We start from the raw sequence: 23,742 nt of genomic DNA, 5'->3' as shown, positions 1-23,742 counted from the left end.
CCAACATCACGAGATTAGACTTGGTCTCCATGGGTATGATTACTTATGGTAACGAAGGGTGTACTTATGCCATCCTCTCGCCTTCCAAAATCCAGTACTCTGCTTGGTATAGGATGCCCAGTCGGTTTACAGCACTAAGCATGCATTTAGAGCATGCTCTCTGAGGTACTACTTCTTCTCCGCACCACCTCAAGCCTCCGACAGGGAACTCGTGGCCTTGAGCATTTCATTGTCCAGAAGGACGTGCCATCCCTTCTTCCACTTACTCTCCTTCTTTTCGCCGCTCGATACCCTACGACTCCAGAGAGTGCCCTTCCTCGTCAGAGGCAGCAGTTCTCCAACCTCTGGTCTGCTCGGAGTCTCAAGAACTCGAAGGTGATAGGTGCTGAAGCTCGCGGTGTCGGACTCGATCGGAAGGCGTCTTACGGGGGCCGATATTTCGAGTACCCGTATGACAAAAGTGTCGGTACCTGCGTGCTTTGGTGCGGCTGAACGCTCGAATTGACAGCGTAAGATCCCTGCGTAGATTAGGACCACATCGTAGGTAGACGTAAGCTTTTATTTAGAACCGGCGAAGCTTGTATAGTTTACTCGCCTTCATATAACTGTGTACGAGGGCGATATTTCTGGTGGATACAGAACGGATTACCGAAGGCGAGCTTGTAGAAGCCTCCGTCCCGTTTACTCCGCACATACACGTTGATCTCGGTGTTAGAGAGATCGAACAAGAACGGTTCTTCGAGAGCCGAGATAGTGGAAGTCGTCAGACGGCGAGTCCCCCATGGTTTGTTGGAGTCTATGAGAAGCCCATCTCGAATAAGAAGGCGCCAGGCTGCGCTGTTCTTGCGGGGAACGGCGTACCATGGGGTGATACCTCCAGGTTGCATAAGGTCCCGCCCTGCAGCAAAGCTCGAGGGGTCGTTATTGTCTGTGATGCGGAAAAGGACTCGACCGACGGCGTCGGGGTCACGTTTTATGGACTCGAACGGAGATAGTTCGATGTCTGAGTTCCGGCCAGTATCGTCACGGTCTGTTGTGAGGCCCTCGGAGCCCGGAGGAAGGTAATACAAAAATCCACGTGTGCCTTCAGGGAATGGAACAACTGGGTTCTTAACCTTACTTGGATGGTTCCCTCTCTTCACTCGTTGTATTGCACAACGAGCATAGAACGTTGAGAGGCTCAATCCGGAACTTTCGCCGTCGACTGTAAGGCTCCAGTGGACGAAGTTCTGGCTTGAGATGTCTTGGAAGTCGGATGGCTCGAGACGGGATGAATCTAGGGTGTGGATACGCCTCTTTGGGGGCCTGCCACCGGGTCGCTTATCCTAGTCAGAGAAAAAGACGTTGCGGGTTCAGCTGGTATTGCTCGTGTTTGATACGTCTACACCACCAACCCGCGCGAAGCTTTCCTAAACATCAACGCGGGTGTCTCCGGACATCCTTCGGGTAAGCTCCACGAAGTGCCAATGAAGTCTTCCTTGAGCGTGACTTCTCAAATCAACCAGGTCTTTTTGAAGAGTAGTCTCTAGGGAGATGCGCAGAAGACTTCGATGAGGTTCACGGAATGTGCGCAAAAGGGTCAATCAAGTCTCGCTGATTAGGCCTTTTTTGGGTTTTTCTTTTCTTTTGGTTTTACTTTCACTTTTGCTTTCTTTCTTCCTTTCGGTACGAGACTCTCAATCATTGCAGTTGGTAGATCAAAACATGTATATTGTATGTACTTATACATGAGGATGAACAGAGATGTTGAATACCGAGAAATTACTTCACAACAAGAGAGGTTGAGGGAATACAGGTGCACGAACTTAGCGACAAGACATATTTATCATCGGGACCTGACAAGACAGGTGGGACTCTGCAGCTGGCCGCCGGGCCCATGAGCACACCTGAACAGCAGACTCCTCCACATACCGGCTGCTGGCACTACTGATCCTGTTGAGCGAAGACTGTTGATAGACGATGGGCACACGCACCAGTGCCAGATCGTCAAGTTGCACAAGTGAGAAGGAGAGGGGGAAAGAGAAAGGAAAGAACGCACCTTGCTGTTCGCTTCGAACTGTGGCTGGGGGCTTATAAGGAAACCCCATCTTTGATGTGCCAGTGGGGCCACCATCATCGATGACGCGCGTCGACAGGTTTGCTCAGGGAGACGCTGAAGTATCGTTGAGTCTTTTGCCCTTCGTGGATGTTGACCGTGGCTCTCCAGAGAAGATTCAGTGTCAAGACTTCACAGGATCTTTTTCTGGAACGGGGGTGTAGTGAACTATCGGAAAGTTTCTAGACGCACCGAATGTGCCTCCAGTTTAGTGGAAGTGGCCTTGCCTCTTATGCTAGCACCGGTGAAGGCAAGCCTGGGTACGATTGTAGTCCAAGAAGGCTGTCTCGACCACGCTAGGAGGGTGGTTGGGTTATTGACCAAGCGCTGCCTGTTGTAGGCCATGATGTGGTCGCAAAACTTGAATACTCGAGAGCATATGGGAGTAGAAGACAGAAGTTACAACATTTCGAGTTGTCTGGAGGTCCGGCTGTGCTTTTATGATCAAGCTTGTTCCAATGGCCTTGCAACAAGTTGACGCAGCGGCGACGTCAGACCCAGGTGAACGAACAACTTGAAGCTGAGTTTCAACGGTACGGTTGCTCAACTGAAGCATGGTCAAATTTCAAAATCGGCATAATCCGGACCGTTGCAACTTGAAGGTGCCACCGCGGTCCACGCCACACTAAACAGAGCGAGGCATCTCTTGGTTTCCTCCATGACATCCTATTTCGTCCAATGCTTTCTGGTCTCAACAACACATTTGAGCTTACATTAAATCTGTCTCAGGAATTTAGCAGCCTCACATGGAAGAGGTTCTGGTCTGTGAAAGAAATGAAAGGGCTTTGCTACCGATGGTTTGGCAGCCTCCCGAATGAACTCCCCCGAGACACATAGCGTACAATGCACGATAACATCCTCAAATTCTATCTGTACACTTTTATTGTTGTACAAGCCATACTGTGCATCTACCACTCGTTTTCGTCAACCAGGGAACATTAGTTGCTTATCGCTTCACTCTTAGTATCGCCGCCGTTCCACATGTCTTCTAGGCCCTCTCAGCGGGAGGCTATCCATCGACTACAGCATCTGTACGCCATCCTTTGAGCGGGCCTTATGCATGGTGTCGCTTCGACATAGTCCTCGAGAGGTTAAACGCAGCAGAGATGAGCGTGACATGAGTGAATCCTTGGACCGCGTTTCCGAGGCTGCGCGTCGCCACAAGCAGGCGGCAAACATGTCGTGAGCACCTGGACTTCATAGGCATTAAGAGCACTTACCCATCACCCGATGGCGAGATCTCCTCCGTGCATAGTCTATAATTAATAATGTTAGTCTTGTGTATCCCCAAAGGGAGCGAGTAGGTTTACTTCAAGTGGTTCGTATACATCAGGAAGTCCTGAAGAACCAATTGCATTCAATCAGACAGTCATTGAGCTCACAGAGGTTCATCAAAAACACCGTAAACCATGAACTCACCTCGAACATGCTCACCGACCTCGCCAACATTGACGGATCGTACTCTCCCGCCCTTGTCAACGCCTCGACACACCTATATTGTCTCTTCAGTACTGTGAATGGAAGGCATCTTGAGTATCAACGAAACCTCACCAGAGTGTACAGAGACAGAACGTCCCTTCTTCCCCTCCGACACCGTCATCCGACTCCTGGGTGTTGTAACGATAGACAAGGTTCTGATGACCAGCCAATATATATCATAGATATCACCAAGAAGTTGAGGGACCGTATACTCACATTCGCCGTCAATCCTCCTCTCTCGGGTGTCTTCAATATAGCCTTCAATGTACTTAAGAACCGCGGGTCTGACTATCATCCGCCCACGTATCACCGTCAGCCTACGTATCTTCCTTTCATCTAACGCGATACAAACATAAACGTACCGCATTCATGAAGAAAACCAAAGGCATGACTAATACCGCAGAGTCCAACACATGTGTTTCTTCATAGCTTTGTCCGAAGTACTGCTCCTTTCTGTTCCATGCCTTGTCCATGATCTCCTCATATAAGCTGTCCCTCGTTGCGAGCCATTTGTTCCGGTTCGGGCAAGGGAAGGACCGCTTATCTGCGAGACGAAGGCCTGTGTAACATGCACATTTGACGGAAATTGTGGTATTTGTTGGATAGAAAGCGGCGAAGAAGTGTTATAACGTCAGTCTTTGCATAAGTAAATTGGTACAACTCGGGTCGGAAAGGACGAACCTCGGTCCAATGCCACCCTGGCAGTTGGGAAGATAGATGCGGAGAGGGAAGGCGTATGGAACATTAGCGATGACGGGTGCATAATATACCGGTCTCTTCGAGGGGTAAACGTACCACATCATAACCTTCAGACAGGGAATGGGGTAAGTAATCCCTCGGTCTCTTTCCTCCCAGCGTGACCACATTCAATGAAACCATACCTTAGAATACTGCAGTACAAGAGCTGTCAGCACTCCTCTTATGGGAAGGTAGCTCCAAGGCAGGATGGGACGCACCGTGAAGTGTCTATGCTTGTTTCGGACCTCCCTATGAGAGTGAGATACCAAAGAATTAAAATCGTTTGTGCGCGTAAGGGATGAAATGGCGTCTTGATGTTTCAAGCGTCGAACTGACCATATCGACCTGTCAGTAAACCGGAGCATGAGTACAATTTGCGTAACATCTTGGGGACATAACACGCACAAGTCCGGGTCGTGGCAGTGTGCGCAGACGACTGCAGGAGAAACTGTCAGGATTCATACATGAATGTAGGAGATGTGGTCGCGCGTACAGTCCACTCTGATAACGAAAGACGTGTTAATACAGAAATTAGCAAAGAAGCCAGTTACAACTCACAGGTCTCGCACAGCCAACCTGGTCCCGATGTAAGGATAAGCGAAGAACTAAGGTACAAAAGGTGATGAACGAACCATGTATCGTATCCCTATGCACATTGCGCGTCAGAATTCTATTCAGCCATGATGTGATGTAAGCACCACTTACAAGAGGACGACCGAACTAGCAGGATTGTGTGAGTAGATTGAGCACGAATAAGAACGCAATCAGCAACATGAGCATCCTACCTTTTGGCCGAGGTAAATACAGTCCATGCTGAATGAACGGCATTTCAGATCTATAATCATTAATATAGAGCGCTATTCCTGACTTCACGTGAATTAGTACGTGTTAGAACACGATATCATATGAAGAAAGCCTCGTACCTCACAGTTCGCCATAGATATCCTATACGACGTAAACGTCTATTAGTCCTCGATTCGCTCACTATGTACAAGTTCTACAACACTTACGAGCTGGATATGGTCAATCGCGCCATTCCCAATCCTAGACACCGAGCCAAACAAACAGTCTTAGTGACCATACCTTACGTCGAGGAGAAACAGAGACACTCGCACCGAACAGGTTTGGAACCCTTGTGCCCATCGAGATGCGTGAGCTCTTCCTCTGGGAAGATTTTGCCACCTGCAACAAAGGCACGAAGATGTGTCGAGATGTTGAGAATGGTTACCAGAGAAGGGGGGGAGAGGATGGGACATGCCATGGATGGTATACATAATCTGAATCGATCCATCCGGATTCTTGTCCTTCAACCTGTCAAAAATAAACTCCATATACGCTGTACCGTGAAGGCCAGGACCATCAAGCTATGTGAGGTGTTTATGATGATGTATTAAATAGCTCAATGTCGTACCAGTAGCCTCTGAGGTGAATCCAAGTCGAAGGAGGGCGTAGAGAATAAACGAAGAATCACGGATCCAAGATGCACTGATGCACACATCATTTCAGTTATTTCGAAGATTATCATGATGTAAAAGACGAACCGATAGTCCCTACAAAGCAGAAAATCCGTGATTAAGCCAGGGAAATAATCGGCAATGAATGATAGGAAGTCATACCAATTCCTCGTCCCTCCGATGAATTCAGGCAGACTGAATGTCGGACTGGCTACCACAGCGCCTGAAGGAGACAAGGTAAGAAGAAACATATTGTTATAGAAGTGCTCTGGTGTCGTTGAATAACTTAAGTGCGTACCTGTAGGCTCGTAAATAAGGAGTTTTAGCGCGAGCGCACTGCGATGAACAGACTCTTTCCAGTCTCCGTGGTAGGTTGACCTCCTGTAGCAACCGATATTGGATGAGAGTATGTTCGTGGCTGAGCAAATGAAAGACATGCCTAATCCAAGAGTTCCAATAGGAGTTTGTACCTCTGAGCAGATCGCGCAAAAGTTCCTACGTATACATGCTTGTGAGTAAATGAATTGTGAGGCGGAGTGTTGTAGCGCTGACCTTGGTAAGCATAGGGTCAGATCTTTCACGAAGCGTGGAAGCTCCGATGACGAGTTCTATAGTCGATAATTTTGCATTTCGATCAGCCGACTTTCTTTCTCTGAAGATTCGACCTGCAACAAGGATTCATACTTTCCAAGGGAACGCCAAGCGCGTTCGCCCTCTCTTCAGTGGGATGGAACTTATCCTCGTGCCCATTCGGTGGCGGTGGCGTCCTCAGTACAAACGTTACCACCTGGCCCTCCGTCAAATCCATGTCCACGCACACGGCCTTTCCCTTATGACCCCTCGCACTTAGATCGAGCTCCTTCAGCTCAATCTCAGGTACGCCTACCCCTTCTATTTCCGATTCGGCGATGTAGCGCAGGTCAAGGGTAAGGTTCTGAGACTCGAAGAGCGCTTTGCACTGTGCAGTGACGCCGGGCTTGACGCTGATGGAGGTGTCCTTGACGATGGAGGTTTCATGGGAGTCACGCGCATAGTTGAAGGCAGGGGCACATTCAACACGTATAGGCATGCGGCCGCGGATAACCTGCAGAGATTTGAGGCGAGATGGAATGTTATCGAGAGGACAGGGTATACATACCTCGACGCGCCGAATCAACCAGTCAAGAAGTGGCTTATGTGCGACGTGATGCGGGTTCCGGGGCAAGAAGTCCGTAACACTGATGACGCCTTCATCATTCAAGAATCTGCCACCAAAACATCAGACTCTGAGAGGAAATAGTGCTTGGCGGGACTTTGTACTTTGTTTGAAGAATCTGGTGGACCTATGAGGACAGGGTTCGCATTCGGTAGGATTTATGACTCACGTTAGAGCTAGGAAGGTAATTCTGCTTCGTGGTCACGGCCACGGTCGGCGTGATAGAGAAGTGACCACCCTGAATTGTAGCACAGAATGAGTTATGCAATACCGGTCGATTTGAGGACATGTACGCTTACCTTATCTTTGTCAAGGATGCGCGCGAAGACCGATGGCGAGTCGAATGCAGGAACACACTTTAGACACTCTGCAGGTTAGAGGACTCCTGCGATAGCAGATAGGTCCTGAAAGAACATACATAACTTTCGACTAGTGGGGACAGGGGTTAACGGAGATGAACGTGATTCAATATGCGTCCAGACTCACTGGAGCCATCGACGCTGACCTACATGCAGAAGGTTTCCAATAGTCAGACCTATAACTCAAGAGCAGCGATGTAAGACGATAAACGCACGAGCGCAGCCGTCCTCAAGTTCCCGATCCTGCCAAAGAACGAAATCTCTCAGTGTCAACGAGCCGCCCACTTTGCGCTCACTTGGACATCGCACAGATTGAGAGAGACACGAACAATCCATGATCAGAAATCGGGATATAATCCCTTGTACTAAAGTCTTGTGGTTGTATTCTGTTCATTTTGCTGTGGCAGGTTCGTGGGCGGGCGAAAGCAGATGAGGGGGTTCGTGAATAAGCACTGGCTGCAGGGCGTCAACTAGAGTTCATAAATAGCCATGATGTAACTCCCAGGCCACGCGTTCGGCGCCACGGAGTATTCCTTCCAATCGATGTGAATTTGCAATCTCTTTGTTCCGTCCTTCTTTGTTCCTTCTACCCCTGTCTCGGCAAGACGGAGACCACTGTGAAGGCTTTCGATGCAGATATTACACCGGTTAGCAGAGGATGAACAACTTCACAAGGGCTCAGAAGTGGTCGCACATCCCCGATGTACTCTCAGAAATTGAGCCAATCAAATGGTGGCTGACATATCGCCTTGAAAGGCGGAGAGCGCTGCGTGGTTGAGTGATGTCGTTCGGGCTTGCTCGGTCTCGCACGGAATGCATGTCCTGTGAGTCTGAGGTTGTCCGGTGGCTAACCCAATCACCTTCGAGACGAAGAGTCCGTGTGTGAGCGCCAGAAGCCCGAGACGAATCAGAGAACGTCTTCGGATGGTCACTAGAGACTTAGTGCTACTGGGCCATCAAGGACGCCAATAGAATGCCCGGCAGAAAAGCAAATAGTGCAGGCCTTTGGCCTTCCAGGCCAGTAAGTATACGTTTTGCGAAGCAACACTTCGGAGCACATCAACCATTCAAAATATTTCCTTACCAAGCCAGCAGTTCGGGGCCTAATACGGTGATGACAGAGGTAAGTACTCACAGTGAATGCCAGACGCAGGGATTAATAAACATTACTCCGATCGTCAAACCAGCATAGTATTATAACCTGGTGACACAAATCGGCGACATACACGAAATGACCGAAAACGTGTAATTCACATACTGATAATCCAGAGGCCGCTGACTCAAACCGAGAACATACTCTCCAGCCCAGATCCTCGCCTTCCTCCACCTGCACCCGTACCGCTCTCGCCTCCACCTCTAGTACTCGCGCTTCTTCCATCCTCACCCTCACTCCCTCCCTCCATACTTCGCACCTCCCCAACACCCAGCCCAAATCCTGCACTTGATCCTATCCCATCTCCGTTACCTGACTTCCCACCGCCACTTCCATCACTTGGACTACTGCTCCGAGCACTCGTATTAACAGCCGAAACCTCCTCTTCTCCACCCAGTTCAGGAAGCAAGGCTAACAAAAAGGCATCGAGAATGCATATTAACAAATGCGCATTGCAGGCCTGGTCGCTCAGTGGATCGATCATCTCCTCTATGGTCCGCTTTTGCTCGTTTGGAGTGGCGCCAAGCAGGACGGATGAAACAAAGGCTGGATGTGCCAGGACGACCCCGACGAACCGAATGCGAAGTGTCAGGATACCAGTATCTACGGCAGCGAAAAAGTGAAGGCAGGCGGAGAAGGAAGGTAACGCACGAGGAACAATCCCCACAGTCCTTTCCACTACTGCCTCCTTCATCGCAACTTGCTCCTCTTGTGTTGGATCAGGTGGAGCAGCAGCTGGGTATCCATTAGGGAAGAGTGTCCGTTTGGCGACAATGATTATGGACGTGAGACGTTCAGGTGAGAGAACGTGCTCGTAGAGCACATAAGGCAATAATCTGGGCCATCCGTCAGCACGGATTCTCTGAGAAGGAAGGGAAAGAAGATATGAACCTGTCCAAGAATCGAGTAAATCCGGCCTGCAGCATTTCGAGCAGTGAAGCCATTGCGCTCCCCGCATACCGCCTTCGCAACGTCAAGAGTTCCACGAACAACGCGACGGGAGCTCGCCCTAAGTCTGTCGGTGCTGGGCGTAGCCGTGTTAGAGCTGCCGGGAGAGGGTAATGAGGTGGTGGCGGAGGTGATGGTGGTGGTGGCGGCGGCGGGGGCTGTACGGGAGGCACAGGAGGTCTCGACGTTGACAGACCGTTGTCGGTGAGGTCAATTGCATGAATGACCGGATTCTCGACACCGTGTAACAAAGGGCTGTGATCTGAGATGAACGATTGGGTCTGGGTGACAGGGGTAGCTTTCTCGTCAATCTTGACAGTGGATGGCGTCCGATCCACTGGTGACGGAACAGTTGAAGGTGATGGGACAGAAGAGGGTTTTGAACCTTGATGTCGGAAGTTGTGGTGCTGGTTGACCATTTGAATGCCATGGACCGCTCGTTTGTAGGAGTGAATCAGGGTGAGAGCGATGCTCGAGATGGTTTGTATAGCGGAGAGGAAGAAAACGATGATCGTGTGGAAGGAGGGTAAATGGAAGGAGGTTGATGAGCCGGGATGTGGTTGATGAGGGTCTGGAGGCTAAAAAGGTGTCAGCATGACTTCAAGCGAAAGGTTCACGCAAAAGAGGATAGGGAGCAAGCAAGCATCGGTATTGATTTGAGAGTAGCTAGGCATAGCCCAGGAGCATACATATGCGTCCCGTATATATATAGATACGTATGCGGACTTCGTCGACTGGAAAGGGATATATTTAGACGCATGCAAACGAGAGGAGGTAGCGAGGACGGAGGCAATGCTGACGAAGTTATTGAGTGACTCACCTCTACAAACTTGGCTGGGGGCGGCCCAAGTAGATCCAGTATAATCTTGTGTATGAACCATGGTTGCGTAAGCCTACCAGCAACGTCCTTCGACACGATCTTGACCACAATCTCTCTGACAATATATCGCTCCGGTTCAGCTTCCCAATCCTCGGGAGGCAGACAAGCCTTCAAGACAGCATCGATGGCTGTCCGCACATATACTTCATCAAACTGCCCATCTGCCGAAACCCCGATATGTTGCTGCTGAGCGTGAAATAGTGCGTGAAAGGAAGAAGAACCAGCGAGTGAATACGAAGTGTTGAGTTTCTGCTTCGCGGTCCGATAGTCAACCCAGTGCTGCGTCAAGATTGACGGAAGGTCTCGGAAGACGAGAGGACTGAGGTCCGCGGCCAAGGAGCGTGATTCGAGGTTACGAAAGACGACGGTGACTATGCTGGTAACCTGAACAAGAAACTCCTTGTCGTATCTAGTTATCTTCGTCCACCAAGGATTAATGAATGCCCTCAGCGCAAGCGCAAGAAAGTCGTATAGCTCTGTGTTCAGAGCAGGTGGTAGGCCCGGATATTGAAATATCGGGGGTATAGGTGCATTGGGCGGCAAGTGCGAGAAAAGGAGACGCTTGGTGAGTGAAATGGGTTGGGCTAATGAGCCGGTCGTGGGGGGCGGAGCGGATCGGCCTTGGATGGAAGATGAGATGGACGCGTTGGAACGAGAACGGGCGTCGAGAGGAATGGAGGGAGCAGCGACAGGTCCTGACCGCTGCGAAAAACCTGGTCGTCGTTTGGGGTTCGCCATCGTCGCGGACGACGAGCAAGACGTGTTCTGCCGAGTTGTGAGTACCAAATAGCGCGCCATTTGCGGCATAGGTTTTCCACGCTATCCGACCCGCCACATCACATATTGAACTTCACGTTCTTTTCCTGGACGCCGTCAATCGCGTCGAACAACGTCGATTCTACCTTACTGTTGCCCAGCCCGCCGCCGCTCCTTACTGTTCCGAACGCTGTCCATTCTATCTATACTTGTGTATAACTGCCGTCACTGGGTGTCTTCTTCTGGAGTGCTCTGCCTCGAGTCTTGTTTTACATATTACTGCGGCAGCAAGTTGCACCCTCGTTGCACTCAGCTTTCGACTCTTCGATTTCTCTGTCAACCATCTGGCGCTATCGAGCTCGTCGTATACTCGTCGTACCTTGACCATGGACGCCCATCATCACTCGTATCAAGCTCTCAGTATGAAGCGGAAATCACACTACCTCGCTCGGCGCGCGAATGATACCTCGCCAACCATCATCATTTCTGTCGCTGCTGCTATCGGTGGACTGCTCGCTCTCTTTATTCTTTGGCGTGTCATACTTCACCGGCGCCAACGGGGATTTGCGAACCCACTTCCGCCCGTTCAGCCCCTTGCCCACATCCGCGAACACCAACTCACCGCTTTCTCCGCTGAGCCCAAGATAGACAACTTTCGCTCGCTCCACGCCCGTACCAGAAGCAATACCTCTCTGCTACAGACTGGCTCTAGTACCTGGAACGCGGATACCAGCCCTGACGTCTCTGTCTCCTCTTCACTCAATCACGAGCCCCTCACCGTGCCGGACGATCGTATCCTTCCCATCCCTCAGCCTCCATATTTCCCGCCTCCAGCTTCCGCCCACGGACCTGGACATCGCCGCGACAACTCAGTATCCTCTACATTCCCCTCAAATGATTATGGATCCCTCTCTGCCCCTGCAGCATCGGTGTCCAACTCCTCGTCCTATCGATCTCTCCCTCGCTCCAATTCTCGACCCCGATCTCGTATTGGTGCTGCATCCCGCAGTACCTACTCCGTCGTCTCGTCCGTGTCCGACGTCTCCGGACAAGCTTCACGTAGTCGCAGCAGTGGTCTCCCGCATGTCCACGGAAATTTTCAGATCGTCCTTCCGAAGCCCCTCGCGCCGGAGCTCTACCCCTATGACAGCGTCAGCGACGCTGTAGGCCCAGGACTACCCAACAACCTAGGAATGAGAAGAAGTGTGCTTATCCCGGAGGCCAATACCGCATCTTCCTCGAGAGCGCTATCGGATAGATGGCTCTCAGTTGGAAATCTTGATAGTGTGGCGAGCATGCAAACCGCCACTGGGGAACCTCAATTCCGTAGAAATAGACAACGCACAAGGAGCCGGTCTGGTGAGCCCGAGATCTTACTTCAGTCCTTCGTATACTCCCTCACAAGTCTTCGTCCAACCGTTCCTATCAATAAATCAGCCGGGAATAACCTATCAGTCGCCGCTCCCCAAACACAGCGCCGGTCACCATCCAGTCCTCCCATGTCCCGCTCGCATCACGATATCCTACCGAACCTTCCTATACCCGGCCCGAACATACTGCCTCAACTCCAAACCTATGCTGACTCGTACATGGCGCCCGTTCCCCCCGTTCCATCGTCGGCATACTCCCGAGACCAGCTGCCGCCTGACTCTCTCCACGAGAAGGAAATGGCCTTCCCACCTCCTTTGCCGTCAAAAACGAATTTGAAGCATCTGGGTATGGTGGATGAGAGGATGGTTTCGAACGCTGAGAAACTTTACGTGAATGTAGAGGGACACTGAGCATGAATCTTGAGCTATGAGGCTTGATTTCAGAGTGGGCACTCTAGTGGCCATGGGGTCGGCCCCCCGTGGAGTATCCTACCAGAGGGTAATTCGGATATACGGACCACACTCGTTCTGTTAATCATACTCCTGTTACCGTCTTTATGTTGATCATTATGGCCAGATATGTTGTTAAGTAACACTGACTGGTCTATTCCTCCGAGCATATATATTATGTTGACGTATCATACCATCGCCCCGATACCCTTTTCCTCACTATCCGATCCTTTTCCCTTAGTATACCGTACACTATATCCTACAGCCTCATCCGAACCACGCCCTAGTCCGCACACTACATACTTATATCTCAGTACGTATGAGGACACTAGACGATTCTCCCAGTAAATGTACGACAGGTCCTGGAGCGTAAGAGTAGGCGGCACATTATCAAATGAATACACCAGATATGCATACGCTGTGTGTTTCATGGCTCAGTACTCAGTCCCGCTCTTCGCGATTGCTAGAGCTCGAGGACATTCACAGGCTTACGAGCACTGTGTCGGTTTCCCAATGAAACGACCTCACAGGGTGTCCAGAAGCGGAAGGCTACCGCACCAGGCAAAAGCACCGGGGTGAGAGACTCATATGACAAGGTACACGGAAACTAGTACTGTCATTTCTTGGGAGCACAAATGAAGCTCGAGGGAAGGCCGGATCTACCGCGGTTGAGGGGATTTGGCATCAATTATAGGCAAGGGGGGCGTATATACCAGTAACTCACCGAGCAAAGCCGGATACGGTGAGAAATTGAAGAAACATGTTCAGCATGTAGACGCGGAAAGCATCAGTGCTTCGTTCTCCAATAGTGCATCCCATGCTCTGCTAGACACCGATTTCGTCTTGACCCTCGATTTCGGCACCTGAGGAAATGACAGTGTTTCTCCCGCCTTTTTCGCCGGCAGCAAGTCTCCCACCTGCGGCGCACTCGGTAGGGCGAACGAGTTCTTCTCCTCGCCCACGGAGGGTGGGGGAATGTACTTTACGGGCGACAATACTTCCACCACCCGAATCACGAAAGTGTCGGTACCTGCGTGATTCGGATGGGGAGAGCGCTCGAAACGACAGCGTAAGCGACCTGTGAAGAAGACGTATGAGGAGGTAAGTTGTGTCTTCGAAAAGTAGAGCGGAAGCCATTGATGTACTGGCCTGTGAAACACTGATGGTACGAACTTGCCGACCCGGTTTGACCACGGAACGGGTTTCCGCAGACAAGGCGGAGGACATTCCCATCCCTTAGACTCCGCACATTCACTTGAATGTTGTGGTGTGAGAGGTCAATAATAAAGGGATCCAAAAATGTTGAGATATGGGGTTTTGGCGAGCGAATGAGACCTGTGCTCTTGGTGGAGGCTGTGACGAGCCCGTCTTTGAGCAGAAGCCGCCACAGTGCCGTCGTCTTTGCCTTTGGGACGATGTACCAAGGAACGTCTCCGTTGCGTTGCATCAAGTCCCTTCCTGAAGCAAAGCTGGCGGGGTCGTTGTCTTTCGTTATGCGAAAATACACCTGCCCTGCTGGGCCGTCTGAGGGTTGCGTGTTTCGTGTGGGTGATAAAAGATTTGTAGGACGATAGTAGAGGAAGCCATGTGTGCCTTCCGGGAATGGAACTTCAAATTTTCGTGGGGGTTTACCGTGGGTCGTGTAGTGTGTGTACCTCATTTCCCATTTCTGGCTGAGCCCCTCATTGTCGAAGGTCGTAGAAAGGTAGAAACTTTTCAGACCGGAAATATCCTGGAAGTCGGAAGGTTTCAGACGAGATTGATCCAGAGTTTGGATGACTCGAATTCCATTCGGTGCCCGTTTGTGGGGTTGCGTCTGAATTCAAGTTGAGTGATGAGTTGTTGCTGTGTAAGTACATGTAGAACCCGTAAATGATAGTACATACAGTAGGTTTTGCTTCCTTTGTGCCAGCTCGTGTGCTAAAGTTGAAGTTACCATGCGATATCCCCCGCGATGACGATTTGGCGAAGCCCGCGTATAAGATGTGGTCAAAGTTGAAGGGCTTTCTTTGAGAGAACGGCGCATTGAGAAGAATAGTCTGAAGGATTCGAGGCATACTACTCCTTCTAACGTTCTGTCACAGTTCCACGCAAGACTGGTGTAGTAGTGGATACTCGAAGGTTCAACGAACGAAGTTACGAACGATCAACCGTTCGACTCGAAGGACACGGTGGCCACGTGGCAGAATCAACACAATTGTGATCACACGTGATTGACACTCCGCTCAGGGTGGCACCAGGTGGCACCCCCATAACTTAGGTCTGAAACCCAATTCGGCGCACATCCACACACAAGAAAAGTAAGACACCTATACGCTCATTCCCAGGGTATTCCAATAGCATCTTCCAATGGTACAATAAATAGTATAGTATAGTACGAAATAGCAGTACCCTCGAAAAAAAGCGTAGAGATAGAGTCCTTGCAGTCTAGTTACTATGAAATACATAATAGCAAATTATGTCCTCTAGTATATCAGTTCGCTCTAGGTATACACCAGAACGTATTCTCGTGCTTCTGCATAAACCGACGCAGATTAGTTAACAGAGCTGGAAGATTGTCGTCCAAGTGAACGCCAAGGTGTGACCTGGCCACACCATCTTCGAGTCCCGCCACACTAAGACTCGTGAATTGGAGCTGCTCTTGCATCAGAAGCTCGCGAACGACATTCCAGCACATCTAATAGAACAGTGAAGACCACTTAGTTAGCCCTCATAGGAAGGATGTACGGAGATCAAGTGCGGGTGCTCACCCAAACTGGTGTGTTCAAGTAATTGAAGTCATCATCGAAGAACGTGTCTGAGATCGCAATGATCTCGAGTGCTGTGCTGAGCAACTTTCGTCTCGACTCCACATGGCCCGCTCCATGCACCAAAACCGTATACATGTTCATGAGCGCTGTCAACGCGATGATGTTGGTGCTTTTGAGCGTGACGGCGTTCAGGTGATCCGCGAAGACAAGTTCGGAGCGCATGAGTTCGTGTGAGACATAATTGATTTGAGAGCGTATCCGACGGATGAGGTCGATGCAGGTTTCGTAACAAAATGGCGAAAATTCTTGTTGATCTTGAAGTGACGAAGGATGAGCACGGATTGGAAATGTGAAGTATGGGAGGAGGTACATACCTAGGCCGCCGGAAGGGCGTCTACCTAGCCGAGCCATGAACGCACGACTTTCGAGCAAGAACCAGGTGCTGATAGCGCGCATCACGATGGGATTGCTACGGTCAGGAAACGGCTCAAGCGCCTGGATACCAGGCAGGACGTTAGCGACCAGACAGCTATGGGGATATTGAGAAAGCTTACCGCCCATAGCGCAATCTCATCGTCTAGATGCTCCGCGACCAGGAACTTGGAACCCGACATGAGGTCAGCAGCCTTATCCCTGAACCACATGTGCATCAGGATACACCGTTTCTCGTCCTCCTCGTCAGCCGCCGTCAAGGGTGTGGCATAAACGCTTTCGCCTGCTCTCGACGAGGATCGAGACTCATTCAACGCCGACTCCGGGATGGTGATATGCATATTGAACCGCGATATCGTTTGTTTCGACTCCTGTATGGCCGATTGCGCGCCAGCGAAGTCTCTAGAATACATGTAGTAGAACGATACTAGGTTCTGCGCTTGGAGAGCAGCCGTCGGCGTGAGCGTGATGTCCTGCTGTGTGCGGATGATCTCCCGAACGGATGCAAGCTCGACGAGTTCGCGTTGCTTGTCTGGATGTTCGGCGCCGTGATGATGGAAGACAGAGCCTAAGAGATGGGCGAGTTGGATGAAGATGGGATGTATGACCTGACCAGATACGTCGCCGAGAGCTATGGCGTCCAACTTGTCCTGGGTCATTCGGACGGTCATCTTTATCCCTCGTTTGAGAAATAGAGTTCGTCTGCGAGCACAGGGAAATGAGCGTCTCACCAACGATGTCATCGGCGGTGAGAATGGCTTACAGGTGGGCCAGATAACTCAGAGAAGTCATCGTGGAGGGACCAGGCGAGGAGGCTAAAGATTCGCCGTAAGGCTGCTCCGCGCCCACGATAGTGGTAGAATATGCGGGGAGCGCAGTGGAAGAGGGGATATAGTCGGCATCGAGCGACACCGTCGGTAATGGAGCGTACGCGGTCTCATAAATGGTGCCGTTGAAACTGTTTGAAGGTAGAAAGAAGTCCTCTATACCCGAAGGAGCGATGGGCTGATCGACCAGGAGGGAGTCTGCTCTTATGAATAAAGAGTTATCCGGTAATACAATAGCAGTATCGATAGGGTCATAATTGGCCTCCGAAGAAGAGTTGCTCGACTGCGCATAGCCCCTCGAATCGAAGAGATACTCGCCGGAGCTCGGTGGCGAAGGTGGCTGGCTGGGGTAAAACTCGTCAGGTTCTCCGGACGATCGAGAGGTGCTTGAACTAGGTTCTTGTGTGTCCTGTCGGCGGCGTCGTTCGAGAGAGGCGGGAGTAGTGCCCTTCCGTTTTAACCGCGTCTTGAAGTAGCTGCATTGGTCGCTCTTTCCAGCAGCAACGCACGTCTGACAAGCTGGATGCTCTCCGCTGCATTTCTTTCAAAGCGCTCAAGTCAGCCAGGGTCGCTTAATTAGTAAGGTTTATTGTTCTCGCACCTTCTTTTTCTGACTAAGTTTCCAAGTAAAGCGCAGTGTGAATGTTAGTAACTAAGATATTGTATGAATACGATTACATACCGGCAAGGGACGCAAGCATCACCCTTACGAAGCAGCTCTCCTTGGATAGCAGGAGGTTCGGGTGGCTTATAATCACATTGAGGCCCGGCTTGGCGTCGTCGTTTACATTGTCCGCATTCCGGCGTTTGTCCGTCACAGCGCTATAGCAGCAAGATAATGGTAAGCACGTGGAAAATGGTATTGGTAAAGTCGAACACTCAACGATCTTCTTCCGCCTACAATTAGAACATGTGCTACGGCCACTCATTTGTGTTCTGCGGAAGTAGGTTAGTAAACTCGAAGGTTCAAACTCTTTCGAGAGGTGAGAGGATTACTGACTAAGTTGTACGGGTGGCAAATCGATGAGACTAAAGACTATAGGAAGGAGTAGAGTGTGTGTGAGGACGATGGGAGTACCGGAGCATTACTTCGCGCTCTTATATTAGCGCACGCGGTTACACAACTTCACGCGTTCTATCAATAACGAGTAGACGCCCAGCCCAGGCGGGAAAAGAAGCACAACGTTTGCCACGCTATTCATCAGCGAATATTGGTAAGCGATCCGTCAGGGCAGAGATGGAATCCGGTGCATCAGCACCTTCTTTCGTGAGCAGCTAGCACCGACTGAGGGAGTACAAACTCCGCTTGCACTCTACCGTCTCGTGTATTTGGCTTCGTCTTAGGAAGCACCTATCATGAAGCTCGAGACTCCACAAAGGCCACGATCAAACATGCAACCTGCGACATGCAGCGAATTGGACTGATGCTGAAGCCTGATGGAAGAGAAAATGCCACCTCGACAATCCGAATAAAACCTCATCCATGGTGTCAAGTTACTTGGCCATCAAACGTTCCTCGTTCGCCTTGTTCACTAATGGGGATAATCGAGATCAGAATGACGATCTGCTTTGTTCTTAGCCCGAGTAGCAACCGAAGGCCCCTGAGGCCTGACGCAGTGATGGCACCGCAGGCGACTTGCTATGGTCTGAACCAAAGGGTATCACGGAGTCTTCAAGCGCCTAAACACAGCTAAACGCCCGGGATCGCCCAGGGATCGCTGGCCATACAAGGCCCCGCTGAGAAAGTCCTGTACACGCGTCACGTTCTCGCCACGAGGAAGTGCACGGAGAGGTTATGGGATGAACAAACCCATTGGTAATAATGTCTGCGCATCCTGTACCCCAACAACAGTAAATCTAACCACCCTTATCAGCTTCTCCATCAATGTGTCAGGCTGTTTGAGGTGTATGTATGTCGATCTTGGTGAGATAGACTAGGTGGTAGGCGGCGGGTTTCCCGGTTGGTGTTATACACTCCTTTAGGTGACTTCGAGAATTTGTTCGTCGTTCCGGAAGGTACCAGAAGACTGGAGCTTGTGGTGTGAAAACAAAATCGCGTCTTATCCTTTTAGAACCATGAGCGTAAGCAGGAGGCGAGCACGTCGCCGCCGTGGAGTGGACTGTTTTCAAGACTGGTAAAAAGCAATCATTTACCATGCAATCTTCAACCGTATAACACGCTGCACCATCAGGAACTTCGAGATGTACACCCGACTCTGCCTGAGCCTACCTGCGACTCAACAGCGCCTTCTCCGGCACTTAATCTGGTGGCTTCATGCCGGGAGCAAGCCGGGAGTAACGACAGCGTCCCTGGTAAAGATGAAGCGCCGATCCGCCTCTACAATACACCTGATTGTGCATTATAAGCATCAAAGAATCCATACCGCCACGGTTGCTTTCAAGTTAGACTTTATCAGTCGATGCTAAACCTGCCAGTCGTGAGTTTGGCGCAAGTTTGGCGTCTACCAGCGTCTATCTCACTGCAACTACCTTGAGCCGCCGGAGTGTACAATTCGGCCCAAGCAAGTGATGGAGATATAGTCTCAAAGGGTTTGGACGAACGATAGAATAATATTCGGATGGGTTGGAAGTTGGCCTCCATCATGTTCGACTTTTTTATCTTCCGATCCATGGCCATGGGCCAAAGAATGTCGCGTGGAAAATTGTGGCGAGACGCGTCGCGATTGTGGCGCCGGCCGACGGCTATCCGACCGAAACGGGACTTGCAATCCTACAGCGAGACTCAGACCGAGTCAGTACGGCCATTTATCTAGCTCAGTGCTCACTACAACTGGAGGCAGACACCTACCCTTATCTCCCTTTGTTACTGAGCCTAGCTTTGAGATCCGAAACATGGCTGCTTCACTACGGACGACGCTCTCAAGACGTTCTCTGTTTTCCTCAGCTGCGAGATGTAACAGGTTTACTCCCGTGCCAACTTCACTACCTGGCTTCCGATGCATTGCGACTGCGACGGAAGTGACTCTGAATCCATTACCAGGTATTGACGTGAGTTCTGAATAAATTAGGAAACGTTTATGAAGCAGCACTGAGTCGATACACCCGCACAGATATCTAAGCTGGTCATTGAGAAGACACAGAAGCCAAAGGAGATGCCACCTTACGAGTCGCTCAAATTTGGACGTAACTTCGTAAGGATGTTTCCTCCTTGAAACCAGGAATAACAACCTATGCTGAATGTACTTGTGGCTGGTGGTTGTGGTGTAGACGGATCATATGCTGACCATCCCATGGACTCTGGAGGAGGGCTGGGGAACGCCTAAGATCGAGCCGTGTGCGTACTTTCACTCATTTCTTTTCGCACGAACTGCGCTCTGATACACCACACGGCGCGTTCTATCTAAATGGTGATGCTGGCATAGACGGACCTTTGGCTCTTGACCCGAGTTCCACCGTGTTTCACTACGCCCAATGTCTATTCGAGGGGATGAAGGCCTACCGGGACGTCAATGGCAAGGTCACATTATTTCGTCCTGATATGAATATGCTTCGTATGAATCGAAGCGCTCAGCGCATTGCACTTCCCGTGAGTACCCTATTTCTCCATCGAGTTCACCGCCAATGCGAATTAATTTAACCCCGAATAATAGACGTTCGACGGCGACGCCCTAACTGATCTCATCAAGAAACTCGTTGCCTTTGAGAAGAACTGGATCCCGCAGCTACCCGGCTATAGTCTCTATATTCGCCCCACTATGAGTACGTCCATGACCAACTCTTCTCAAATCGTTACCCCATTCACGCCACATTGTCTGCACCAAACCTTCTTTCACTCAGTCGGCACCCAAAAATCTGTCGGCATTACCCCACCCGACTCTGCTCTTCTCTTCGTAATCCTCAGTCCTGTAGGCCCATATTATCCAGACGGCTTTAAGCCCGTCGCTCTTTACGGAACGACAGAGTACACCCGTGCCTCTCCTGGTGGTACGTTTCCGTATGATCTACGTTCGGACCATAGAGATGGGCTGATCATTTCGATGCTTGCCTTAGGCACTGGCGAATTCAAGCTCGGCGCTAACTACGCACCAAGCGTTTATCCCCAAAAGAAAGCCGCGGAGGTTGGATATGTCCAAAACCTCTGGTTGTATGGCCCAGAACACTACCTCACCGAGGTTTGTTGCCTTCTCCCCTTCCCAACCCCTTCTACCCTTGTCTTTCCCTCAAAAATGTTTTTTGTAACACCACATGCCCCATAGCCCATCCTCCCTTCCCACTTTCCCTAGCTCATCAAAAGCCCTCAACTTACCTTCTTTCCTACCAAACTCGACATATGCTTAGGTCGGCACCATGAACCTCTTCGTCGTCTTCCGCAAACCCGACGGTACCCTTGAGCTTGTGACCCCTCCTCTCGACGGCATGATCCTCCCCGGCGTCACCCGCGACTCCGTCCTCCAACTCGCCCAATCCCACGCCGCGGGGACTCTCAACATCCCAGACCTGACGGACAAGCTCGTCGTCTCAGAAAGGGGCGTGACGATGAAGGAAGTGAAAGACGCGGCATTGGAGGGAAGGCTCGTCGAGCTGTTCGGGACCGGTGAGTTCCTCATCTTCCTCCGCTCACCGTCCGCTCTTTGCGTCCCTATACGTCGTATGGGGCCATTTCTGGGTTGGATCCTGTGCTGATGGTATCTGCGCTTGTTTTTGTATTTTGCGTTTACTCGTGATAGGTACGGCGGCGGTGATCAGCCCCGTAGACAGGATCGGCTATCAGGGCCAAGACGTCCATATTCCCGTGGAGTCGGACGGGATGGGCCCTGTGTCGAGACCTATTTGGAAAGAGCTCATGGGGAGACAGATGGGGACGATCCCTAGCGACTGGAGCGTCCAGGTCACTGAGTGAGCGGAGTGTCTGTCAGTTGGGCGAGGGACACAGACGCCGTAGAGTGAAAAGAGTACTCTGCGATTCACTTGCTGTGGGGGTAACGGTAATGATATTCATGCTTGGGATATTACTTAACATGTCTTGTTTAGACGCCTTGGATTGTCGTGGTATACTTATTGTGCAGGCTTGAGACTATAGATTTTAATTTACTTAGGGATGTGTTGTGTTCTCTTGCCATGTACCCAGTACTATGCCACAGAATTCTTACACACGGCCTGTTTTCTCACGCTCGTGGTGGCCTTCAGGTTTCGGATAGACAGCTCGACGACAAAATGTTCAAGGCTTCTGTCATTGGGCCGAGAATTGCCGTTGTAATTCTCAAGGGGCGAGGCAATCTGAGCCAGGAAGGTTGCTCAAGCGTCAAGGGCAATGGATAGTACGCTGATAGATAGATGCCATTATGATATCCGGGAAAGAAAAAAAGAGCAGAGACGAAACGAGTGTAGAAGCATTGGGTATAACTGTAACATCAAAGACCAAACAAAAAAAGCACAGTACGATACCTCGAAACCATAAGTATGCGACAACCACCATCCACCACTGCTTGCTTCCTCTGCCTATAGTTATCGACCACCCAATAATTATTCGATCAAGGCCTACAAGCCAACAATTCCTCCCACCTCAACTCTTCCAGATCTCGTGAATGCGAACGGAGTTCCCACATCAATCATCTACCACTAGCCATTCGGTGTCAGATTCACCGTCTGCTCCGGCTGAGACTTCGTCCCATCCCTCGTCCCCGTCCCCTTCCCCTCTCCGTTCGCGCTCCCGTTTCCCGACACCGACGCGTGCGCATTTCCCGACTGCCGCTGCTCCGTCTGTTGACCGTCCACATCACCCGTGTTCGACGACGTAGCACCCGCGGCGTCACCAGTATTGGACGTGGTGGCATCTCCAGCGTTGGACGTGGAGGCCTCGGAGCCATCTCGCCAGTTGAGGACGGCTTCGTGCCGGGTGCGCATGTCGACGTAAAAATCGTTCGCTTCGTTCATCTTGTTGACTTCGGCTTGTTTGGCGTCGAGCCAGCGTTGGAGGAGTTTAGCGTTGTCCCGTGTGAGGTTCTGATTACGTTCTTCGATTTGGCCGAGTTCGAGCTGAAGCGTGCTGATCTCATCGTGGAGAACCTTTCCAGTAGGAAAGAAGAATGAGTACAAGTAAATGGAAAGAAACAGTGCTATGGAAAAGGCGGAATAAATAGACGTACCTGGGCCGTCCGGTCCTTCTCTGCCATTAGCTCTGCATGCTGGTCTACTTTCCGTCTGAGGTTCGCAGCCTCATCTCTCGCTCTCCGCAAAGCTTCCGAATCCATCCTTGATATCTCCTCCTTCTCGCGTAGTGTCTCGTTCATGGCCAGTAATCGCTGTGCATTTTGGCCCTGAGTCTTGTACACCGTCGCTAATTCATCGCGCAGAGATGATATCTGAGATTCAAGTGAAGAGATATATGCCGCACGGACGGGGTTCCTGTAGATGAAAGCAGCATTGCGTCATGAGCACATCGCGACATAAAGCGCAGGAGAATGAGACGCACTCTTCCCCTGTTCCCGGTACGAAGACTGTAGAACTGCTCGGGTTCTGCTTCACACTCGCAACAGCTCTTAGCAAAGACGCATTACGTTCCTTGAGCAACTTTGTCTGCTGTGCAAGTCTCCGATCTAAGTAGTGAAGACCAGGATAAGTATCAGATGGTTGGGTGGCGGCGTCGGGGTTCAAACGCGGTGGTACTTTACTCACACTGCTCGATGATAGGAGCATACGAGGATTCCTTCGCATTGCGCTCCGTCAACCGCAGACGCAGAAGCTCCTGCCAGGCTGGTTCCGCCATGAGTAGTCGGCAGCCAGGGTAGACAGAAAGGGAGGGTACTTGACACGACTGAAGTGGCGAGGGATGTCTGCTGAGGCGTCAGCGGCGGAGGTGGTGAGAGCACAGAGGCATGCCAGCCCGGCTCTCCCG

The 23,742-nt window shown here is 50.9% G+C and overlaps 8 protein-coding genes across 8 annotated transcripts; 2 read left to right on the top strand and 6 right to left on the bottom strand.

Moving 5' to 3' along the window:
• Positions 1-189: 189 nt before the first annotated feature.
• On the bottom strand, positions 190-2,440 carry STEHIDRAFT_159972 (uncharacterized protein; the record flags this gene model as incomplete). Its single annotated transcript, XM_007307451.1, has 3 exons — positions 190-518; positions 614-1,325; positions 2,288-2,440. 3 exons carry the CDS (start codon positions 2,438-2,440, stop codon positions 190-192), a joined length of 1,194 nt encoding a protein of 397 aa, XP_007307513.1.
• A 500-nt stretch (positions 2,441-2,940) lies between these two features.
• On the bottom strand, positions 2,941-7,747 carry STEHIDRAFT_83469 (glycoside hydrolase family 15 protein). Its single transcript, XM_007307450.1, has 37 exons — positions 7,646-7,747; positions 7,536-7,559; positions 7,448-7,466; positions 7,380-7,390; positions 7,261-7,317; positions 7,131-7,199; positions 7,066-7,079; positions 6,905-7,010; positions 6,451-6,850; positions 6,319-6,374; positions 6,206-6,261; positions 6,065-6,147; positions 5,929-5,989; positions 5,854-5,862; positions 5,724-5,797; positions 5,541-5,648; positions 5,428-5,494; positions 5,323-5,356; positions 5,241-5,257; positions 5,098-5,125; positions 5,018-5,032; positions 4,945-4,958; positions 4,871-4,888; positions 4,806-4,813; positions 4,718-4,748; positions 4,649-4,657; positions 4,531-4,561; positions 4,456-4,464; positions 4,370-4,380; positions 4,256-4,272; positions 3,937-4,133; positions 3,791-3,862; positions 3,647-3,729; positions 3,515-3,587; positions 3,406-3,434; positions 3,316-3,351; positions 2,941-3,243 (listed from the first exon to the last, which is right to left on the bottom strand). The coding sequence occupies exons 1-37, from the start codon at positions 7,712-7,714 to the stop codon at positions 3,150-3,152; spliced, it is 2,109 nt and encodes a 702-aa protein (XP_007307512.1). The 5' UTR covers positions 7,715-7,747; the 3' UTR covers positions 2,941-3,149.
• A 781-nt stretch (positions 7,748-8,528) lies between these two features.
• STEHIDRAFT_101584 (uncharacterized protein) lies at positions 8,529-11,039 on the bottom strand (the record flags this gene model as incomplete). The annotated part of the gene is made up of 4 exons (XM_007307449.1): positions 8,529-9,019; positions 9,125-9,309; positions 9,365-9,999; positions 10,242-11,039. 4 exons carry the CDS (start codon positions 11,037-11,039, stop codon positions 8,601-8,603), a joined length of 2,037 nt encoding a protein of 678 aa, XP_007307511.1. The 3' UTR covers positions 8,529-8,600.
• A 404-nt stretch (positions 11,040-11,443) lies between these two features.
• Positions 11,444-12,838, top strand: STEHIDRAFT_113528 (uncharacterized protein; the record flags this gene model as incomplete). The annotated part of the gene is made up of 1 exon (XM_007307448.1): positions 11,444-12,838. One exon carries the CDS (start codon positions 11,444-11,446, stop codon positions 12,836-12,838), a length of 1,395 nt encoding a protein of 464 aa, XP_007307510.1.
• Positions 12,839-13,889: 1,051 nt separating this feature from the next.
• STEHIDRAFT_159969 (uncharacterized protein) lies at positions 13,890-14,934 on the bottom strand (the record flags this gene model as incomplete). The annotated part of the gene is made up of 2 exons (XM_007307447.1): positions 13,890-14,693; positions 14,764-14,934. 2 exons carry the CDS (start codon positions 14,932-14,934, stop codon positions 13,890-13,892), a joined length of 975 nt encoding a protein of 324 aa, XP_007307509.1.
• Positions 14,935-15,100: 166 nt separating this feature from the next.
• Positions 15,101-17,815, bottom strand: STEHIDRAFT_170679 (uncharacterized protein; the record flags this gene model as incomplete). Its single annotated transcript, XM_007307446.1, has 8 exons — positions 15,101-15,554; positions 15,628-15,941; positions 16,002-16,122; positions 16,182-16,761; positions 16,823-17,427; positions 17,488-17,500; positions 17,569-17,708; positions 17,771-17,815. 8 exons carry the CDS (start codon positions 17,813-17,815, stop codon positions 15,351-15,353), a joined length of 2,022 nt encoding a protein of 673 aa, XP_007307508.1. The 3' UTR covers positions 15,101-15,350.
• Positions 17,816-19,635: 1,820 nt separating this feature from the next.
• On the top strand, positions 19,636-22,014 carry STEHIDRAFT_83464 (branched-chain amino acid aminotransferase II). The gene is made up of 9 exons (XM_007307445.1): positions 19,636-19,895; positions 19,958-20,038; positions 20,115-20,181; positions 20,270-20,433; positions 20,498-20,606; positions 20,685-20,831; positions 20,898-21,019; positions 21,186-21,441; positions 21,575-22,014. Exons 1-9 carry the CDS (start codon positions 19,740-19,742, stop codon positions 21,745-21,747), a joined length of 1,275 nt encoding a protein of 424 aa, XP_007307507.1. The 5' UTR covers positions 19,636-19,739; the 3' UTR covers positions 21,748-22,014.
• Positions 22,015-22,168: 154 nt separating this feature from the next.
• Positions 22,169-23,696, bottom strand: STEHIDRAFT_123822 (ATG16-domain-containing protein). The gene is made up of 4 exons (XM_007307444.1): positions 23,523-23,696; positions 23,320-23,443; positions 22,994-23,252; positions 22,169-22,913 (listed from the first exon to the last, which is right to left on the bottom strand). Exons 1-4 carry the CDS (start codon positions 23,611-23,613, stop codon positions 22,467-22,469), a joined length of 921 nt encoding a protein of 306 aa, XP_007307506.1. The 5' UTR covers positions 23,614-23,696; the 3' UTR covers positions 22,169-22,466.
• Positions 23,697-23,742: the final 46 nt, after the last annotated feature.

The sequence above is a fragment of the Stereum hirsutum genome (assembly GCF_000264905.1).
Source record: "Stereum hirsutum FP-91666 SS1 unplaced genomic scaffold STEHIscaffold_13, whole genome shotgun sequence".
Taxonomy (NCBI): Eukaryota; Fungi; Basidiomycota; class Agaricomycetes; order Russulales; family Stereaceae; genus Stereum; species Stereum hirsutum.
The sequence above is the reverse complement of the archived record's forward strand: the minus strand, read 5'-3'. Positions and strand labels throughout refer to the sequence as shown.

Excerpts from the sequence above, each read along its gene's own strand:
- STEHIDRAFT_123822 (XM_007307444.1), bottom strand. The coding sequence starts at position 23,613 with ATGGCGGAACCAGCCTGGCAGGAGCTTCTGCGTCTGCGGTTGACGGAG. Across the intron at positions 23,253-23,319 it reads GTACCGGGAACAGGGGAAGA|GAACCCCGTCCGTGCGGCAT; the intron begins GTGCGTCTCATT and ends TTTCATCTACAG. Across the intron at positions 22,914-22,993 it reads AGAAGGACCGGACGGCCCAG|GTTCTCCACGATGAGATCAG; the intron begins GTACGTCTATTT and ends CCTACTGGAAAG.
- STEHIDRAFT_83464 (XM_007307445.1), top strand. The coding sequence starts at position 19,740 with ATGGCTGCTTCACTACGGACGACGCTCTCAAGACGTTCTCTGTTTTCC. Across the intron at positions 20,832-20,897 it reads CACCCGTGCCTCTCCTGGTG|GCACTGGCGAATTCAAGCTC; the intron begins GTACGTTTCCGT and ends TGCTTGCCTTAG. Across the intron at positions 21,020-21,185 it reads CAGAACACTACCTCACCGAG|GTCGGCACCATGAACCTCTT; the intron begins GTTTGTTGCCTT and ends ACATATGCTTAG.
- STEHIDRAFT_83469 (XM_007307450.1), bottom strand. The coding sequence starts at position 7,714 with ATGAACAGAATACAACCACAAGACTTTAGTACAAGGGATTATATCCCG. Across the intron at positions 7,560-7,645 it reads TTTCTGATCATGGATTGTTC|GGGAACTTGAGGACGGCTGC; the intron begins GTGTCTCTCTCA and ends TTTGGCAGGATC. Across the intron at positions 5,495-5,540 it reads TCCTCTCCCCCCCTTCTCTG|GTGGCAAAATCTTCCCAGAG; the intron begins GTAACCATTCTC and ends CCTTTGTTGCAG.